The sequence below is a fragment of the Zophobas morio genome, unplaced genomic scaffold, assembly GCF_036711695.1.
Source record: "Zophobas morio isolate AGI-343-1 ecotype UQ-CSIRO unplaced genomic scaffold, CSIRO_AGI_Zmor_V1 ptg000024l, whole genome shotgun sequence".
NCBI lineage: Eukaryota > Metazoa > Arthropoda > Insecta > Coleoptera > Tenebrionidae > Zophobas > Zophobas morio.
Genome location: NW_026972129.1, coordinates 12,342,548 through 12,363,869, shown reverse-complemented (window position 1 = coordinate 12,363,869; position 21,322 = coordinate 12,342,548). Strand labels below are relative to the sequence as shown.

The following is a 21,322-nucleotide window of genomic DNA, read 5'->3' as shown; positions in this document are numbered from 1 at the left end:
GAGAAAAACAAAGGAAACTACAATCAAATTGTATAATTTAAGTTATTGTATAAGAATTTTCAAATCTTACCCTAGACATTCATATTTTTGGACAGAAATTCAAAACTGTATAACAATAGTTTGCAATTTAACTTTGAAATTGCAAAACCGAATGCTCTGAAATCTTGTAAATATTTTAAGGTTATCGTAATCAAGATAAATCGTTAAGTAAAATTTATTCGTTTATCCTCTCCCAAAAAATTGATGACGTCATCTCAAAATTTAGCTTGTTTTTTACAAGTAATCCTAGTTGTATTTTGTTTTTTTTTTGGTCCTTTTTACTACTACACCAAACTTTTTTTGACATTTTTTATACATTTTAAGAAAATATTTAAATGGTGCCATAGTTTTGATTGAGGTTGTCAAAAATATTTAAATTTGAAATTCCGGAATTTTGTTTCATAAACTAAACTGAATGAGAAGTTCGTAAAAAGTCTTTGTAGTAATTTTTCAAGTTGGTGTCTATCTATAATAATAATAATAATAATATGTATTTGCCCAACAGATACAAATCCATTAACAGGACAAAAATAAATACAATTCAGACTTTACAATTAAAACTAAAAGATCTAATCAGACTTATCTATGCTATTCTCATCGTTAGGTTTTATTATTTCGTTAATTTGTCATAATTATGTTTTATGCGTTGCGGCGTTCATTCCAAAAGGAACGAACTAGATTGTTGAAGTCTTGCCTCATTTTATTGGAGTTCCAACAAAAGAAACATGCGTGAATATATACAAGGAACTGATTTGTGTTATTTGAGATTTGTATGAAAGAAAAACAACTGCTACTAAGTATTATTAATGGTGTTTTAAGGTCACTGACGCAGTTTAATTTTCGCTGTTAGGTTTTAAAAGGCTTTAATCGGCGCAGTTGGTCTAAATCGATACATTAAAATCTAAAAAATTTGCTTTTTATTGGGAGAAGAAGCGTTTTATTAAAATTCTTCGTGTGTTACTAATAAATTTACTTTCAATTAAATATTTATTCTGTTTCTGATTGTTGACACATTTATTGCATGATTTGTTGCAGTAATTATATATTACATATATACACGAGGAGTCTAAGGTATAATTAGAATATGTAATAGGAAAAATAAACAACAAGTTTCATTACAGTAGTTTTAATGATGTTTTTTTGAGTTATTATTTTTATGGAAAAGTATTTAGTTTATAGGTCTGTCGTTTCCGTTTATTTGTGGTCTGTTGGCAATTTTATTAGACAGATTAGTCTTCTGACTGGTTGTTTCAAGTCAAAACACAACCAAATTTTACAATTTGGCTCAGAACTATTTTGATTGATTATTTTTTTTTTTTTAGTTGAATTGAAGGAAAAAGTAAAGAGAAAATGTAAGATGATTGATCCGAAATTTTGCATACGCTTTAAGATTATCGTGAACATGGTAAATCATCCGTAATTTATAATAACATGTGCATATTTAAAAATAATAATAATATTTTTTTCGCTCTAGAAAGTTAATGACGTAATCATATAAATTTATTAAAAAGGTTTTTGTTAAAATGTGCAGTCGTCTGCGCTTCAGTAAAATGCAATATTTTTATTTGTCTATTATTTTAGAAACGGTTCGTTTAATTTGTTCTAAATTCTGAGAACGGAATGACGCTGACACATGAATAATTATTAGAATTAAAATGTTTATCCTCACCAGACATCATTAAATAAATCTTTATTAAAAACTGCATTTTAGCATGCATCGCTTGTGCTTCAGAGGCGAGAGGATTTATCTCTAAATAAGCTACGATCCATTTTTTGTTTAGTAACAGTAGTAATTAATGGTTTCATTAATATAAAAGAGATGAAGCGAGGTATAGCAGTGCTATTGAAAGTATTTTTAAAAGGAAACACGCTTCAATATTTCAACGAAAACCGTTCGCTGGTAGATTAGATTGAAAATGATGGACAGAATTATATAATTTGATAATATTGTACGCTAAGAATCGATAGTATATGGCAGACTGAAACTTACGCCTCCACAGTGGATTCTTTAATATAACATTAACATCATGAGTACTTTTACGAGTAAGAAATTCCGTCTAAATAACTTTATACCAGTCTTTTCGCAATAATGTTTAAAATTCATTACTGAAAATATTGAAATTTTTCCAGTAAACCCATTTTAAGTGCAACGTTTTAATAAAAGTGTTTCGTAAAGAGATTGAACCACGGTTTGAATTTAATAAAACGGCAACACCCAGTCGACGCCACACGTAAGGGGCTAGGTCGGTCCTGGGCTAGTGCATTTATTTGTACTACACGTAGCATCTCCCTTCTATGCTTTAAAAGGAGACCAACTTAGCGGATAGAGAAAATTACTACATTCAAGGATTCTTCAATTTTCACCTCTGTGTTAGTTGAAGTGTTATGTTGAACAGTCTCATTCCAAATAAACCGATTTATTTTATCGATTACTCTAGAAATATTATCATTTAATTAGTGTTAAAGTGTACACAAAATTAAAATATCGATGTACATCAAAAATTTAAATTTTTGTTGAAAACGTACACTCTACGCATGTTGTATTGGATGTGCTGGACGAGCAAGGGAAGTATGTAATGACTGAACAATTTTACAAACCTTTTCACTTTCAAGAAGCACTACTTGGCTTGCGAACGAACAGACCAGGAGTAACACATTTAAAATTCAAAGAATTCGTTTTTTTTTAATTTTGCATAAATTAAAGAACAAATTTAGGTCAAAATGTTCTATGTTATCTGTGTAAATGAGTAGATAATATTTAATAAGCCAGTTTAAAACTGGCTTAGTAGGCTGGTTAATTAGGCTAGTCCTCGTGCTATTTACAGTGGCGCAAATTTAAAAGAGAGATCGTTCAGTAAAGATCTCATAAGTGTAAGACCAAAAGTTATAGACATAATTTCTTTTGTAACAATCAAAAAAGAAATTACCAGCATTTTTTGGAATTACAAATGTAGTTTTAACTTTGCAAGGACGAAGGTGATATCAAAATTACAGTAATTCTTTTGCAGTTGTTGCTATTATTAGAATAAATGACATACTGTGGTATTTTGGGACTTTGGCTGCATCAAGTCTCTAAAAAATGATCTAATTTAATGCTGGTATGTATCATTACGCTGGCATCGGATTGTCAAGTAAGGACGGAAGTAGTGTGTAAGATTGTTACTGTAAACATAAGAAGGAAATTTTAAATAATTTGTATACTACTATAGAAATTCTACAGTTAAATTAAGTGGACTGTAAACAGTGTAAACCGTAAGTGATAACTTTTGTGATTCATCTAGAATTGTGCATTTTACCTGGAAGAGGTGAATTGATGTTCAAGGATGACCCGATTACAAAGTTTTTTGATCGAAGGGTAAGTTATTTTTGCATAAATTGGAATTATATAATAGAAGCAACTCCTTTATGGTTAGATCAATGCTTGACTCAAAGGAGATACTTAAGGGTGGGTTAACTCAAGGAATATATGTAATGCAAAAATAAAAAAAAAAAATGGATATGAATAATTTTCATGTTTACTTAGTAATTGATCCTTAATTTCACCTTAAGACACTACTTAACTTCAGTCATTTTGAGGAAATTGCTGTGTTTTAAGTATTTGTAGGATAATTGTAATATTTTTTTTTCTGAAGTTTTAATTTAATTTATGTAACAAATATTATCCGTGTATCATGTCGTCAGTAGGTTGAGATTTTTACGAATTTCATACATTATTTGACTATATGGGTAAAAGAAGTGGTCGTTTTCGAACATAATTGGTCATTTGAATAACTTATTAGATGTTGCAACGAAAATCACACAACGAGAAGTATTACTTTTTGATTGTTTGATTGATAAATAATTAGTAAGGGATAATATAAACCAAGAATTAGTGAATATCTGTAACTCTTGTCTGTTAAAATGTGTTCCTGCACGTCTGATTCATGAAACCTTTGTTTCTTTAAGACAAGTAATCGGAGAGAAGCTGTTAATAAGTTGCTTGTCAACAACTTCACACTGGAATTTTTAGTTTGAAATTTTATAAATTTATATTTAAAAGTATATTTAGCGGTATTTAATTATTGTAAAATAGTGCCAGCGGCGTAACTAAATATGTGCGTGCGCCACAATTTAAATGTTGCGCCTTACTTTATTTAAGGTAATAAAATAGTTATTATCATATTAACGGTTACCCAGACATAGCATTCGGAACGTTTTGCTCTATTCCAGCTAAATTCATAATAATTAGCCCTGGTGATCTGTTTTAAATATAGTGCGCAAGGGGCTGCGAGGCTGCTATTTACGCCATTGGACTTATTTTTGATCATCAAAGTTAATTTTTTCAGTCAGTTTTGTCTGCCTGTATAACAGTATGTATGACGAACAAATTCTGTTTGAAAAATCTCATTTCTGCTTGCTTGTGTGATCCATTTTTATTGATTAATTTGTTCAAGTTGGATTGTCAACGAAAAAATAACGAGAAAATTGAACGTTGTTCGTTGACTTTGTCAAATTTGCGCCCTATTAGAAAAATTGTTGTTTTGTTGTGACATAGTTATAGCGTCACTGGCATTTTTTGAGAAAAATTGTTTATTTATTAAAACCCAGCTTTTGTTAAAATCGTCGAATATTTTTATGTGTTAAATATTTTTGTTCAAGAAGGTACACAAAGAGCAATAAAAAACACGATGAAGGATAGTCTTGGATTTTTAAAAATTTATCTTTGCATTTTCAACTCAAATTTTCAACTTGGTGTTAACCTGACACAACCAAAGACGAATCCATGGTTGTTTTTGATCGTGCTTTTATTGCTGTCTTATATAAAAAGTGTGCTTTTAAATACGCAACATGTTCCACAAAAAGTAATAATAAAAAAAAATGTTGATGAATAGTTGAACCAAGTACCATATAATCGAAAAAAATCCTCCAGTAGACCATGATATTTGTTTTTAAAATAATGATGTTGGCAATACCAAGACGTTCTTTGTTCAATTTGATAGGTCTGGTTAAATAACTGTCAAACTGTTATATAGTGTCAACATTATTATTTTCCTATAGGGGGCTTTTTTCGATCGTAATAGTGGTTGAAGATGAGAAATTCTGCGTTTAGAAATATATGTATTAGAAAATTTCTCCGTGAGAATAGCATTGTTGTACTTTTTTCAATGTTCTTTTAAATAGGAACCATTATTTTTAGTGGATTGTTTACAAATATGGATCACTGAGTGTAGTGGTGTTTATTTAGAAAGGTGCAGCTTTTTTCCGTTTTTGCTGTTTAAAGAGACCTTAATGAAATAATGACGTTATGATTTTGAAAATCAAATATTCTAAAAATAATTCTATTGGAAAAGACTGACAAATTTCCTTGCCTTGCTTTTTTTTTTAAGTAGTGTGAGACGTTGTTTTGTGTCTTTTTTGGTCATATTTTACTACTACATCAAGCTCTTTTTCTCATATGTTTTAGTATGGACTAAGAAGATAAAGTTTAAATTAAGAACATGTATAACTGGTGTCACAATATTGACAGAGGTTGTCAAAAATTTTTTAATTAGGTATTTTGGGACTTCGAACTGAACTAGAATGTTTAAAAACCCTCTAAAAATGTTTCACGTTTCTGTTAAAAACCTAATAAGATTTGCTCATTTTATTTGTAGTGTGAGGTCATTAAATAGGTTAGGTTATTATTTCGCTAATTTGTCATAATTACATCATGTTTTATTTGTGGCGATATTAATTCCAAAAAGATCTAAGTAAGATGTTCAAGTCTTGTCGCATTTTATTGGAGTTAGAACGAAAGAAATACTCATGTGTATCTACAAGAAACTGATCTGAGTTATTTTAGATTTGTACAGTTGCAATCACTGAATCTTGGGCAAGGTTGTCAATGAACTGCCATAAACACTAAAACACCTTTAGAAACTCCTAACCTATTTTTTTGTTTATTTGTCATTACTATCCAATTATGTTAATGTATAAAATGACATGTACCAAAATTAATTTGACATTTTTTTAAAGCATCAATCACAATGACAGTAAAGCTGGATTTACACTTAGAATTTTTAAATAGACAGAAGAAACCTGCCCAAGATTCAGTGATTGCGACTGTACACAAAAGTAAAACAACTGCTGTTAAATAGTATTAAGGGTAGATTAAAATCAGTAGCGCAGTTTAATATTCTCTGTTAGTTTTGAAAAGGTTTTAATCGGCGCAGTTGGTATAAACCGACTCCATAAAATCCAGCAAATTTGCGCTTTATTGGAAGCATTTTATTGAAATTATTCATGTAATATTAATAATAATTTACACGGAATTAAATATTTATTCTGTTTCTTTTTTTGTGATTTAACCGGTTTTTAACGGAACACATTCTGTTAAATCAATGACTTTTAAAAAGTTTTTTGCTCACACATTGTATAGATTTTCGAAACCGTACGTCGTGTATTACCAAAACGAATAATTAGCACGCCAATAAAATTATTTGTGTCAAGATTTCTTTTTTTTATTATTTTTTATTATTATTTTGTTGTTATAAAAATGACGATTTTAAGGTAAACAGGTCATGGGCCCCCCTATGACTGCCTGTCGTGCGGAAGTTTTTGTTACGCCACTAAAATACTTTGAGAACTACTTTCTCATACCTTTCAAGATACTTTGAATATTAGTTTTTTCTTATTTGGATCGTCTAGAATATGCATACTCTTATTCATTGTAAGATACAACAATGTGACATCAATAAACGTTATTCAGAATTATAACATAGCTCAAATGTCGAGTCTTTTTGAAAACTTAATGTTCATTCATTTGAAAAATTCGTAGGCATGCCTTTTGGTTACTTCGACCATAAGATCAAACAGTTTAGTAGTTTTATAATAAACGCAAAAGGTCTTTTAAATTTAGCATTGATACAATGTGGGTCCAGGGTAAAGACTTCCCATATTTGGATTACACTAATTTTACACTCTCGTATGGTATATTGAGTGTGGTAATAAATAATAATAATGACAACGACAGCATACTCATCATATCGATATAATTAACTACAAACATGACCTACTGTTCCGCTCTGGTTGACTAATTTAGCAGATACATTTGCAAAATGCATTATTACAGAGTTTGTTAACACCAAATGTTTGTAAATACTACAAGTTTTTCTTGAACGTTCTGATACTTGATTTACACATTCATACCTTATATTTTGAGTAGAAATAACACACTTACGTGAACCATTGTGCCAATGTTATGTGGAGGAGGTAGGAGAAGGTCAGTGACTAGGCCACCGTAGGTGTGAGGTAAACGAAAACGAAGTTACATTGCGAGCTTGATTTTGTTATTTCAAGTAAGAAACTCGATAGCACAATTTGCGAAAATGTTTTATTTATCAATTGAATCAACTAAATTATTAACTGAATTATTTAAATGTTTTCATAAACTGACACCTACTTTGAATAGAACCACATCATGACATTTTGATTTCTATAGGAAAACCTTCACGCAAATTTCTCTCCGTTATTTTAGTGAATAAGCCGTGGCCGATGTTAGTTGATTAACGTTAACTACTGGGATGACATCACGTTGGATGAGCAATTTCGTCAGCATCATCCATGGCTGCACCCCCTGATGCATTTTCATCAGAGATTACTCGAGGGTGATATCCGATATGTGGCCTTTTTTATGTCCGTGTTAATTCAACTTTACGTTTTTGTCGAAATAGCGTGGTTGTTGCATGACACCTCGTTCACTACAACAATGGTTAACCTGTAGGCATCCGTGACTAATTCGATCACAACCATTGCCACATAGTATGTGTTGAATATTTTTAATGATCACCAGTTTTTCACTCTTGGTTTTGGAAAAGTGTATAAGTAAACGCGAAAATGTGTTAGTGTAGCCGTCGTAGTGATATATTGATTTGTGTGCTGTTGGAAGGAATTTGTAATTTTGTCGTAAAATCGATGGTTTCCGGTCATGCATGTCACAAGGTAAGTCAATGATGGTTCAACAATCGCTTTAGTTAATATTTCCAGCACGCGAGATTTATTTAGGAATTGAGTAAACCATTGTTTCCAAAAATGCGTAGACGTAACAAACACATGTTTCTGACGTCTGACTGATGATTATCATTATTGCAAGGTTTTTTTGTGGCTAATAATCGAAAATTCGTGGTTACAACATTATTACGCTTTTTTAATATTAGTACCAATTTTCTATTTTCTTTAAAAGAGTTTGTGTTTTTACTTCGATAGATGTATTCAGAGCAATTATGGATTATAATTTTTAATACATCATAGTTTTATTTTTCGATGAATATGAATCCGTTTAGTGTCAAGGAGATGACGTAAATGCTACTTGTGTCTTGTTCTATTCATCAGATTGCAGTCAAGCAATACAACTAGAATAAATCTAAAAAGAAAGTTACTTGAATTAAAGCGTAATGAGTACAAAATGATCACCTAAGGGAGTAATAAAGCGATGCAGGCACGAGAACACTGCTTTTCGTGTATAATTAAGATTATGAAAGAAAAGAAATAAAAAAATCCCAGAAGAAAATGGAGCATAAAAAATTATAACTCAATTTTTTTTTGCTCGTCTTTTTCTGACAAACATGTGCTTAAGAAATAATAATATTTTTGATGCGTAGTATGTTATGCCAGTTGTACACTGTTGACTTCCGACTTTGCGTGATACAATCGTAATCCTCATTCCATATGGCCACATTTGGTGTAGATCTCAGTATTGTAATCGTCTTGAATAATGTTGTCCAGATGGTTGTAATTTTTTGTAAGTTCAGCAATTCATACCTGTACGTAATTAATTAGTAGTAAGTACATGTTTACATTTACCGTGGTTAACGAGTAGATTCCACTCATTTTCATACATTATTTGCGATTTTTTTTTTAATTCTTGATGAATTGAAAATTAACGTTTAATCTTACTTTATTTACTCAAATATAATTTTTTGTATTAATAACATTCTTTACAAATTGAATATACTCAGTGACTATTAATGTTTGTGATTTTTTTTTATCAGGTTGGCAACAGATTAACATTTTATGATGGCATACCGGATGTATAATTTAAATTTTTGGTACCGATTCAGTAGCTGCCATCTTCTCATTGGTTTTTTAAGGACGGTTATGTCAAATTGACAACTGTGAATTCGATGCTAATATTGATGCCAATAATCCAGAATTGCCAAAGAATTGTTTCAATTATTATTAATAGTCATCCGGTATTTTAGAGTCATTAATCTGAGAACTGCTCTGTATTAAAGTTTATAAGGACTACAAAATTAGTCAAAAACTAAAATTTTCATTAAAAATTTGCAAAAGTCCGAGTAATAACTTGACCTCAAAAAAACTAAAATAAATGCAGTGCTTATAGTGTAACAATTTATTAAATTTGTTGTCTCATGTACCGAAATAATTGTTTGCCATTTTTATTAAAAATTATTAAAATCTGAAGCTTAATAAAACTTTGAAGTTTTTTGAAAACAAAATAATATAGATACATTAAATAAAAAAATATACACAACGAGCGTTAAAAAACCGTAATTGTCTTTTTTTCGAGAATGTAGGTGTCAGAGAACCATCAAATATTGTTGTCATCTGACACATCTGTCATATCTGTCATTTGGACTTCCGTGTTTCGTTCGGTCTAGCGTTTCCGTCTGTCGTCTGTGTCGATGTTTATTAAAGAGATAATCTCTAAAACTATTGGATCGAGTCCCCACCAACAATTTGATGACGGACCCTTATTTTTTTTCAATTAACGCCATTTAAATTTTTATATAATAACGCACTCTTAGCCTTGTGGTTTACCTTGATTGTAACTCTGGACATCCAAATTTTCGTAAAAAATTCAAATTGAATCATCGTATTTTATACCAGTATAAGAGCACTCACTGTGGTGAACTCTGTGGCCGTGCCATAAAAATGTATATAGAATTACTGACGCGAAGGTTGCCGATTCGATTGACTCATGGGTCATCTTTTTTTAACCATCACAAATGATTCACGTCATTTTTCCAAAAAATTGAGTATATAGTAATGTTGCACCCGCCTATAATTAGTAATAATAAAATAAAAATTATAATAACAGCTACTTACCCAAAATAATATTCATAATGTTTTCCTACATTGTAACTTAATTAATAATTTTAGTTGCCTATTCTGCTTTGAGGAAGTAGTTTGCTACATGCTTAATCATCGTATTCTGTCGATGTATAAACATAAACAATAGAAGTTAAGCATCTAGTGATAATACATTTTTTCTGGTTGGTTATCTGCTTCAAATATAGGCGTGGCACAGGGTTTGAGGGGGTGTTATTTGAGCTACTAAGGACCATGCTTTTTTACCTGTACTTTAACAGTCCACACATATCCTTATTTAAGTAGTAGCGATGGGAAAATAATTGTTTTTATTTTCCGAAGAAGCTGTATTTGCTCGAGTGTACTTCGGGGGCGTGGGAAGTTTAGTCTAAATAACTATACACGATTTTTTCATTATTAGTATGGCACGTGTACCGCACGTACCAGAACTGACATACGTGCGCTTGCTGAAATGTTGATCGAAACATTTTGCAGTGGAAAAAAATGCACACCATTATAAACAAATCAGCACAGTGTGTTTTTGTAACATATTGCGTTCGAATCAAAGGCAGTGGCGAGTACGGGTTATTACTGGTTAAAGTATGATACATTAATGAATTCATAAGCTTTACAAGAATCTCTAAAAAATACGATTTTAGCAAAATCAGATTTTATAATCTTTCAAAGAAGGACTAACCTTCTACCAATTTTTTATAACTTGGTAGAAAATTTTACATTGTAATAATAAAACACAGTCTAAATGAGTACAACCGATTATTAACTTCGTCATCAAATGTTTAAATTTATTTATAATTTTTGTGATTCATTCCACATGTAAATGGTTCCAAGTGAATGATACCGAAAGGAAAAGCCAAAATAATGAGAAAACAATTAAATCCGTGAGCGTGGAAAATTGCGGGAAAATTATATTCAGTCCTGAATGAATATTAGATGCGTTTCGTTTGATACTGTCGTGACTTAAGTAATTGTTCTCTATTTTTAGATCAATCCGAGGTGGTCCTAAGTAAAGCAGAGTTTAATTTAATTAGGTTCCTAAAAGACATTGCACGCTTATAGATACGATGAGGTATTTTTGTTGAAAGTGTATAAGTGACTATATTTTGTAAGATTAATTACTGATGTACATATTGTGATGTAATATTTGTATAATTATTATTACCCTACATGTTTTGTTAAAAATGAGGAAACGATAACAAAGTGTTAAATAATGATAACACATGAAACACGATGATTTTACTTTTGATTAAAATTTATATAAGCTACAATAACTACGTTTAACTACTTAAACGACTTATTTAGCTGATAAAATTTTGCACTTACTTTGGTAGTAGCGATAATTTAGAGAAGTAACAACATACTTTTACCGAATCTGAGTGGGATATCTAATGAATAAATTACTTATCCAATTTTTGTGATCTGATGACCTGATTAGTTGTCGCGCGATAACCAAGAATGCATATTTTCTCGTTATTATAATTGATCTGATTCAATTTCTTGATGAAAAGCTGACCGATGCCAATAAATGAACATTTTCTTGAATTATTTTATCCTAGCCATTTCACTATGTAATATTCGTTCTGGCAGAATTTAATTTATTCTGCAAGTAGATGTGGGAAGTTTATTATTATATTTTTCCATTTAGCTACATCAACTTTTATGAGAAATCCGACGATTTTTCCAACATTGACATGTCTCATTAAATATTTATTTCATCGAGAGTGCAGTGAACTATTACACATTTTTTGTTATTAATTTGGGGAGTAGTTAATAATATTGTATTATCTTCAGGGTGTGGCGACAAAGTATTTTTTTCTCGAAAATCATCGTTAAGAGTAACAGAAGCGGTTACAATTGATGTTTTTTCACTGACACTACAAATCGTCTGTTAATGTTTGTATTGTCAGTTTGATTAATTTTTTTTTGATGAGACATCGTTACTTAGCATATCTGTAAAAACTGAAAAAAACTTAAATGTATTGAATTAACTTAAGTTAGTATAGAGTTTTCATGATTTTAAGTGTGATGAATGAACAGCACTAAAGTTCAGATTTACTCAAGAAGAATGTTCTGACAGTGCTGCCGCATTTTATAATTACTTTCACGTTAATCTGTGGCCTAGTTACGTTCGAGTGAGAGTTGCGTAATTAATTTGCCGAACGTCGGCAATTAAGGAAGATAGGATTCAGCACATACCTTAGCTGCATATAATTTTAAATTAAAATTTTTATATTTAGCGACATGTTTGCATAAGAATCTCAGATCATAGTGTAATTTATTACAGATCTATTTCATTTAAATTGTACAGTTAATATCATGTTTAATAACACTGTTTTATTTACACAGGATGAAACATTTTTAGTTTATCTTCTATTCTTTTTATGTCGGAATACTTAACTATTCACACATGACTACAGATTGTTATTTTTATTTTACTATCGAATACGTAGACAACAGTTATTCTGAGTCTAAATCCTTAAATTAACACCTTTAGGTAACAGACATTTTGGAAATAATGTTATTTTAACATCAGATGTCGCGTGAAATGGTTTTTATAGTTTCGTTTTTTCTATTTGATAAAATGTTTGTTTGTTTATTAATTTTTTTGTTATAGAATGAAAATGTAACAAGGTCACCATTTCTCCTATTTAAATTAGCACGTTTCTAACGACTGAAAGTGTTGTCAGGAACCTGTTTTACTTTATTATGATTTTATAAATTATGGTCAAATAATTGTATGGACTTTCTGTGGAAAACAGTAGTTTTTTCTGTGAAACGGAGGCGCCTGTTTTCTTAGCATTAAGGAAAACATTGAATGTCAGTTGTACAAACACAAGCTACATTTACATTTTATACGTAATTTAAATTTCTTTTGTATGTTGGTCGGCTTCGAGTTATTTGAAATTGTAAATATTAATGTAAAGCGATATTTTATGTATTAATTCCTGAGCGTAAGCTAAGTAGTAATTGAGTCCATCGGGCGACTTGTCACTTTCACGTTTTCTCGACGTTTCATGACTCCAAAAGTACGAAAACGTGGTGTCTCGTTTCCGTCTGTTTGTTTGTCTGTCGTTTGTCTGTCGTTTGTATCGTCGTATCGACTTTTACTAGACAGATCTCCAAAACCACTGGACTGACTGTTGTAAAATTTTGTATGTACATATGTTAGGAATATTATGTAGATCGTAAAACGTCAACCAAAATTTGCTTAATCATCCCCAGCAACAATTTGATGATGTCATTTCAAAGAATTCTGTTTTAAAATGATTTAAATATACTTGTATGCTTGTGATATACGAATTCGCTTTGAGGAAACAAGCTCACTCAAATCAAACTAGTTTCTACGTGACACCCTTTCGATGTATAAACATAAACACTTGAACTTAAGCTTGTTATTACGGCGGAGAGGACATTTTATCCTGTTGGTTATCTGCTTTAAATATATTTTACATTGCGCTTACTTGTGCGGCGTCCTCTTGGAATTTGCGCCCCCACGGCGCAGGGGCTGTGAGGGTATTATTTATACTTTTAGTTTACAAAGGTTATCACAAAACAAAAATGGCAAAATTGAATTTTATAATTTTTCAAAGAAGCGCCATTTGCTGGGCTTGTATTTCAGGCGCGAGGGAAGTTCTGTCGACATAAACTTCGACCATTTTCTTTGATGATCATTGATTATAATGTTTTGCATTTGTTTTCTTTTGTCTACTGAATAATTAAAAAATAATCATTCGAAAAACAGTACTTTTGAGTATTTCTGGTGGTGGAAAATCGCTTTTGTGAAATTAGTTTTCCTGGGTTTTCCTTTTAGTGACGTGTTACGATTTGATAACAATATTTCCTCATTGACTAATCTGCTAAGTTTACACACCTGAAAACTTAGTAATAATAAATTAATACTACTACAGTTTTTTGGAACAGTATTCTATTATTTTTGCTGTTAATAGATGTAAAATAATACTCCTAATATTCTTAAATTATAAGAATAGCTTTGAACTCGGTGAGTATAAAATTTTAAGGTTTTCCAGTTATACAAGTTACATAGTTCAGGGTTATTTTGAAGAAGGAACAATAATTAACTATATATTTGTAGCTTATTTTCTTAGTTATGATGACTTATTCTTATTACTTAATAGCACATGTTTTATAAGGTACATTATAATCCCACGAGTTCAAGTTTGTAAAATGTGCTGTGCCGCTTGCCGAATTTTTATAACAAACGAGTGTGACAGTGACCTTATAAAACGAGTTTTTTTTATGTAATTTTTTTCTATGGAAGAAATTTAAAAAAATCATCAAAATAAATTTAGTTATTTTTTTCAGATAACCAAATTACAAAAAAGTTTTGAGCCTGAATTCCTTTCCCCACAAAATTATTTTTTTCTGTGCTCTACTTACCTTGACTAAGATATTGATTTACAAATTCGAAACAAATTTTTTTAGTACCTAAGCGAAGTAAGAAAACAGGTAAAAATCTTACTTGGTTGCAAAAAGCACGCAGAAATAACAAGAAAATCGTTTCACGGGGACAAGTGTCAATTATTTATCAAATTTGATTTATACCACATTGTGAAGCCAGGAATACGAATCCACAAAACAATGATTTAAGAGAGCATTGTTTTAAATTGAAAACGGCGATTTAATGATCGAATTGGAAAAACAAATGCTTAAAGCTATAGTTAAGAAAAACAAATAAACAGGGAAACAGGGAAGTGTAAAATTTTGTCTTCTAACAATAACACTTTATTAATTAGTTTAACAATGTTTAAGGTTGTTTTTAATTAGTATGAATCGAAAAAAAAAGGGTAAACATTAACTTTATAAGGTTCTTTGAGTAGCATACACTAAAATTATGTTCGACTGTACAGAGTGCATTGTTTTTGAAATATAACACACGTTTTTTTCTTTAAATAGAAAATTCAATATATTTTTACATATAGGCTCATTAGCTTCTTCCTCTTCTTAAGCTTTATAACCAAAGTCTATTTTTGTAATTTTCTTGATTTTTTTTTTCCTAGAAAAATCACAGGAGTATTTTCCAGATCTGTGTTGCAATATACATAGAAACAAACAGTGGATGCACTTTGTTGTGGTAACAGTTACATCAAATTTTAATATACACAGTGTTTTTATTTATTATTATGTCTGTATTTATTACTGCTTCTTACTCTATTTTTTGTTCTATTTTTTCAATATGTCGACGTGTCTTTCAAAAAAAAAAAAAAATAGAAAATGGCCATAATTCTCAACTTTAAATATAAAAATAACTAATAAAAAAGAAACAACAGAAAACAGCAATAAAATACATGGTGTTCTATTTAAAAAACTAAAATATTTTTTTATAAATAATAAAGCGCGTATTATTATGTACATATGTCTCTACAAAATATTGTAGCACATATTTTAACAAAATTGGAATAACGTGGCAAAGTCACACCAGAATTTCAAAACTAAAGTGTAGTTATGAAGCCTAAGAGACGGTCAATCGGAATATGTAAAAATATTATAAGGTATCTCTTTGGAAAAAACTGTGTGCAACGCCTTAAAATCAAAAGTCGTAGTTGAAAATAATTTTGATATATCCTCAAAGAAGCGTACATTGATCATTGACATTTTTTTTTTTTCTAATAATTAATGAGATATCCAGGACTCACCCTGTATATGGAGATAACACAAACATTACCGTTACAATAATTTTAAACAATTATTTTTTAATGTTTAATTGAATTTGAAAATTCATACGGTCCACGATCCACAAGCTTTCCAAATATTTAAACAAAAATTAGTTTATTTATATCATGTGTACTGTTCAATATAATTTTAGGTGATGGTTAGTGGGAGAATGAACTGCAAACTACATATAAAAATTTCCATGACTTTAACTACATTATGTAAAACTTTAATACGTCTTACTAACATTGAGTTGTATATTTAAAATTTTAAATTCGCAGTACATAAATTAGTATTAATGTTGTAATAACTTTAACAATAATAATATCTGTTTAATTGTCCAACAATGACGTATTTACAGGAGAATAGGTAAATTACAAGTACCCCTATTATAGATCAGAAAGATAGACTTTGTTTATAACTACTTATAGTAATTTAAATTACAGTAGGTTTATAGTTACAAATTAGTTTATGAAGTAATGGCAACTACTCAGTTCTAAACAGCATGTCCATGTTTTGTTAGTTTCGAAATTGTATCATAAGTTTTCTGGGATAGGTTCTTTATAATTTAATTATAAATGTCGAATTTCCTATTTGAAAAAAAAATGCTATATTGCATGTCCTTCTCAATGTTTGTAAAGGTCTTTACCACGCGAAATTGTCCATTGAATACTGTTTTTCGACAGTTTTCAAATCTACGGCTTGCACTTTTAGAATTCATTGAATTTTCGCTTCACAGATTATACCCGAATGGAGGTCCTATTGGTGCCCATGGCTAATAAATCCGACCCTGCTTGATACAAGCCTGATTTGTTACACAATATAATAAATAAATATTGACAACCTGTACAGGTGAGCGTATTATTATCAGTCAGTCAAAATATCTAGAAAAATCGATCTGTACTTTTAGAATGTTTGACTATTGATTATATCTGCTAGTGATTAAAGAAGAGTTCTATCGACAATTTTCAGTTTGTAGACGTATAATAAAGCTTCTTTATATGTACGTTACGATACTAATCCGCTTAAGTTGAAGAACATTACCTATTGAATAAAAAATAAATGAACTATGAGAAAATTACGGTAATTGTTCTCGAGCCAAGGTTAAACTTGTTTGGAACGTGAAAAGGTAACAATTAAGTGGAAGTTAAACAAAATCTGTGCGATTCAGTTCAAGGATATTATCATAGAAGTTGACGCGCAAAGTAAATTTGCAATGTTCAAATTCTTTCTGTGATTGAATGGCGTTACACCTCATTAATAATTTCTGCCGGGGTTAAACTCCTGGGAATAGATTATGGCACGTTGCAGGTTGTTAACTTGGGATAAAAAATGGAGCAAATGGCAAATCTCGAAAATAAATGAGGCTTGATCTTCTTGAAATGCCTGGAAAAGGCAACGGAGTAAAGCCTCGCAAAACGCCAACTGACCTACATTAAACTTAATGTTTGGTTAGTGTAATAGGATTCTCCATGAAATATGTAAACTAGAGGTAGTTAATTGTAGTAAATTAGATAATAAATTAGTAACAACATTACAGCATTACAGTCACTCCTGCTGTAAAGTTATCTTGGAAGATGGTGTACATCGCTTTTGGGATTTGCTTTTCCAAGCACTACTAACCGACTCAAGTTTCATATTCCAGCACTCTTATGTTCTTAGGGAAATTAGACTGCTATTTAATCGGTTAAAACAATCTGTTGTTAAAAACTGTGGTAGTTGGCGTTTAATTTAATTAAGTGGGATAACAAACGGTGGTGTTTATTCTTTTCCAGGAATTTTTATTGTGTTAGCGATTTTTATCTTCAACCTACGTTTTTGCCACGCCAAATAGGATTGTTTCAGTTAAATAGAAATTAATTAAAATACAGTGAAGCGTTTTTTGCTATTCTGGAAATTGATCATACAGGAAGGGTGTCTGTTCAGGTATTGATTGAACTTCTAGAATATCTGCTGCATTGCTTGAGCCAAATTTTGCGTAATTTAATTCTGTGGTTAGTTGGTAGTCAATTACCCTTTTAGACTATAACCGGGATCGCACTAATTACGAATTGCTGGCAATTAACTCTGTCTTGCTCTGTTAGTCCATTTTAATAGGTTTCTACACTAACACCGTGTCTTTCCAATCGCTTATTTCTGTTGCCCTACTTACTCCATATCAAATAAGCATCATACATTTTATTGTTTCGTCATAATTCCAAATTAATAAATGGTACCTCTAAAGACCTAGCGAACAAAATAGGGCAGAGGAAAGGAAGTCGTTTTAATACCCACCATAATGTTGGAAATTGAAATTTAATGCAGATATTACTTCTCGATTCAGTTGTAAAATATCACGAAGGTCTGAGTACTCCAAACGAATTCCCAGCTATTTACGCCGGGCGCAAGAGTTTATTGCTGAGGGTACATGGAACGGACGTTGTTTTTTACATGAGCTCTTGCAATTTTCAAATCGTGGTATATTTTAGCGAAGAAAAAAATCTTGGATCTTGCGTATTCGGGTCACATACGGGTGAACGATGAAGCGTTAGACGTCTCATCAAATATTTTCCATTCTATACGGTTGGGGGTTTTAATTCACTTAAAAGTACATTTTTCTGGCTAACACGAGAAAGTGCAACGCGAAATGGAGTGAGTGCAATGGTAAACACAAGCATTTGAAAGTTGGTTAAGTAAGTGCGACTTAATTAGAGCTATCTTCTACAGCAAAACTTACGAGTTTCTCCATTTGACGACTGTCTCCCGTTATTGCTCTTAATTAATTAATCGTGCTAATTGCACAAGTAATATCGACCCTCACGTCCCGTGGTAACGACATATAAGATATAAATATCAAACGTGTCATGTTTAACCCTTGTTCCACCCAATTCATATCTGGGTTGAAGCTTTCATAATGAATTTATAAGATGTTATTTCTACTGTACGGTTGTGGAAACTTGTTCTTAAACAGTACAGGAATAAAGGAACGGGGCACAAGTCGTATTTTATGGTATAGCAGTAAGTTAATAATTTGTCGTTAAATGGCAAGGGAGGGGTTTCTGTTTCCTCTATTTTTAATGAAACCTAACTCGGAATAAGGTAAACCGGAATTTTTTAAGTCAACTTTTTATGCTACTTATAACTAAAAATAAAATGTAGACTACCGGTATTTACGTATACTAAAAATTATTGTAAAAATTAAGATGTGGTTACAATGTATTATATGTTCTCATACTTGTTTTGTAAATACTGTAATACGTGTAGTCATAATTGTTTTCTTTTGTTTGCCCCTTTCAGTATGTTATGAATATGTTTGTTGCCGGATATTGTTAAGTAAAGTAAACAAACTCTTTGCACCGACAATAGTTCTGTTAAGGTAGTTTATTGACTGTATTGTGTTTATGCAGTGCAACATTTAAGGTAGTTAGATCCATTAGTGTCGTTGGGAAACTGAAACTGAAATTGTATCTCCAGAACTGACATCGGAGTACAGCTTGTTTAAAACTTGTTATTATTATGATATTTATTAATTTCGCGCCTGCCGTGGTAAGTTTGAAGTTACGAGATGTATCTTTAAACTAAATTAGCCGACAAAACTTTGCGACAAGTGGATTCGCAACAAATAAAAATACCACATTAAATTGTGGCTAAACCCACGTTTCTGTATAGCTCATAATATACGAATCCCCCGAAAATTTTGACTTTAGAAGTACAATAGACCGAGCTTTTCCGAAAAATTATAACATTTGATTTTGTTAATTTTATTTTTTATGAACATCTGTAATTTAAAATTAAGATATGTGTGTAGTGTTTGTTTAAATAAAGGTCAGTAGCATGCTATGCGTGTGTTTCAAGTGAATTTTTCCATTAAAAAATTTGGTGATGACGTCATCAAAATTTTAGCAGGGATATGCTTATCAATTTAGATAGGTGCAGAGTAATGTTAGTATAATAGCAATACCCAAAGTTTTGGGAAACTGGGGTCAGCGGTCTTGCTTTTTGGTAATTAAAATAAATTGTCCATTCATCTTTTTTTTTTCATTCACCCTATACAGCAACAAGTATAGACTCATAATATTTTGCACATGTTAGGTAGAGTTTTGAGATGATGTCATAAATTTGGGGGGTAAACGAATACGTTTTGATTTACCATACTTATGATAACCTTAAAAATGTTTACAATATTTCACAGCATTCGCTTTGGAGTTTCAAAGTTAAATTGTAAAATATAAAAATAATTTACTTTTTTTTTTCTAAATCTGGATCTCTACAAACAATCAATACGGATTCATGAGATACAAGTGCAGGAGTGTTATTTTATAAAATTTGGTTAGTAATTAATTACTATGCAAACGTTTTTAGGCCATCGCATTATTGGTGGGAACGATTTCGGAGAATTTCAGTTCGCATTCTGCCATCTACATAATATTCCTAAAATAGTATAAAATTTGACAAAAATCAGTCCAGACTGAAGGAAACAGGAAACCTATGTTTTCGTACATTAGGGGTCATGAAAAGTTGAGAAAACATGAAAGGCATAAAAAGCGAGCTATCAGAAGCTCTGAGGTACACTATAATATACGAAAATGATTAAATCGATACAGTGTTACAGTATATTATATGTGTCAAAATTAATATACATACATCATAAAACTTTGTTAATCAATTTTCACTTACACACGATGCAATATAACATGCTCATTTACATGCCGTTAACAATCACCTCATTTTAATTCCCGATCGTGAGTTAGGAAAGTAATAATGAGGTCCATCCGGCGAATGGCTACTTTCATGCTTTCTCCACGTTGCATGACCCCTACATTACGAATTAATAGGCGTCTCATTTCTGTATGTCTGTTGTATGTTGTTTGTGTCGATATAGAGATGTCCCACATAAAAATGTACAACGTAACGCATACTTTCTTAACGGGTTTTGACAAATTATTAAACAACGTAAAATACCTAAATGAAGATCGGCAATGAGTCTCTACTTCACGGCCAGTTCGCACTATAGACTTAACATCCTTTGCAATTTTTTTTTTGTGACAATGCATAAACGATTTAGCATAATTGCGACCCTCGCGTGTTTTACAAGATTAGAAATAGTTGAATTAAGAATGTTTGTACCTCTGTATCGCGTGATATTCTATTAATCACGACATGTTGTGAATTAATAGGAAGTTTTGTGTCCAGGGTACTTAAATTACCTCTTTTTTGGAAAAAAATCTTACTAGTTGTTTCATTCAGAGTAGATAAAATTAATCACCGAAATGGAGGCGGGTGGGTGGGCGAGGTTAGTTATGTGTTTTTCTGGAAAGTGGGACTGGGAATTGATAGAAATTAGGCTGTAAAAAAGCGCTAATCGTGACTTTTTTGTTGCATTATTTGTCATAAGATTTATTTCTTATTTTAGAAGAAAAATAAATGAGAAAAAGGGTGGGTGGGGGCTAAGTTTAATTTTTTCCTGGAGAGTCTTTTATAAGCAAGCAATGCCCCCCCCCCCATTTCATTCCAGTTCTTACTCTTAATATTGTTCAGTCTTATCATC

The 21,322-nt window shown here is 31.1% G+C and overlaps 1 protein-coding gene across 2 annotated transcripts in view; it reads left to right on the top strand.

Moving 5' to 3' along the window:
• Evi5 (Ecotropic viral integration site 5) overlaps positions 1-21,322 on the top strand; it is a 94,367-nt gene that overhangs the window by 1,697 nt on the left and 71,348 nt on the right. The window contains exon 1 of one of the 2 annotated variants that reach the window (XM_064064512.1): positions 7,970-7,998. The exons of the other annotated variant lie outside the window; for it this stretch is intronic. Coding sequence (XP_063920582.1) covers positions 7,985-7,998 — 14 coding nt within the window. The 5' untranslated portion in view covers positions 7,970-7,984. Of the gene's footprint in view, positions 1-7,969; positions 7,999-21,322 lie in introns of those variants that run through there. 2 annotated transcript variants of the gene reach the window in all.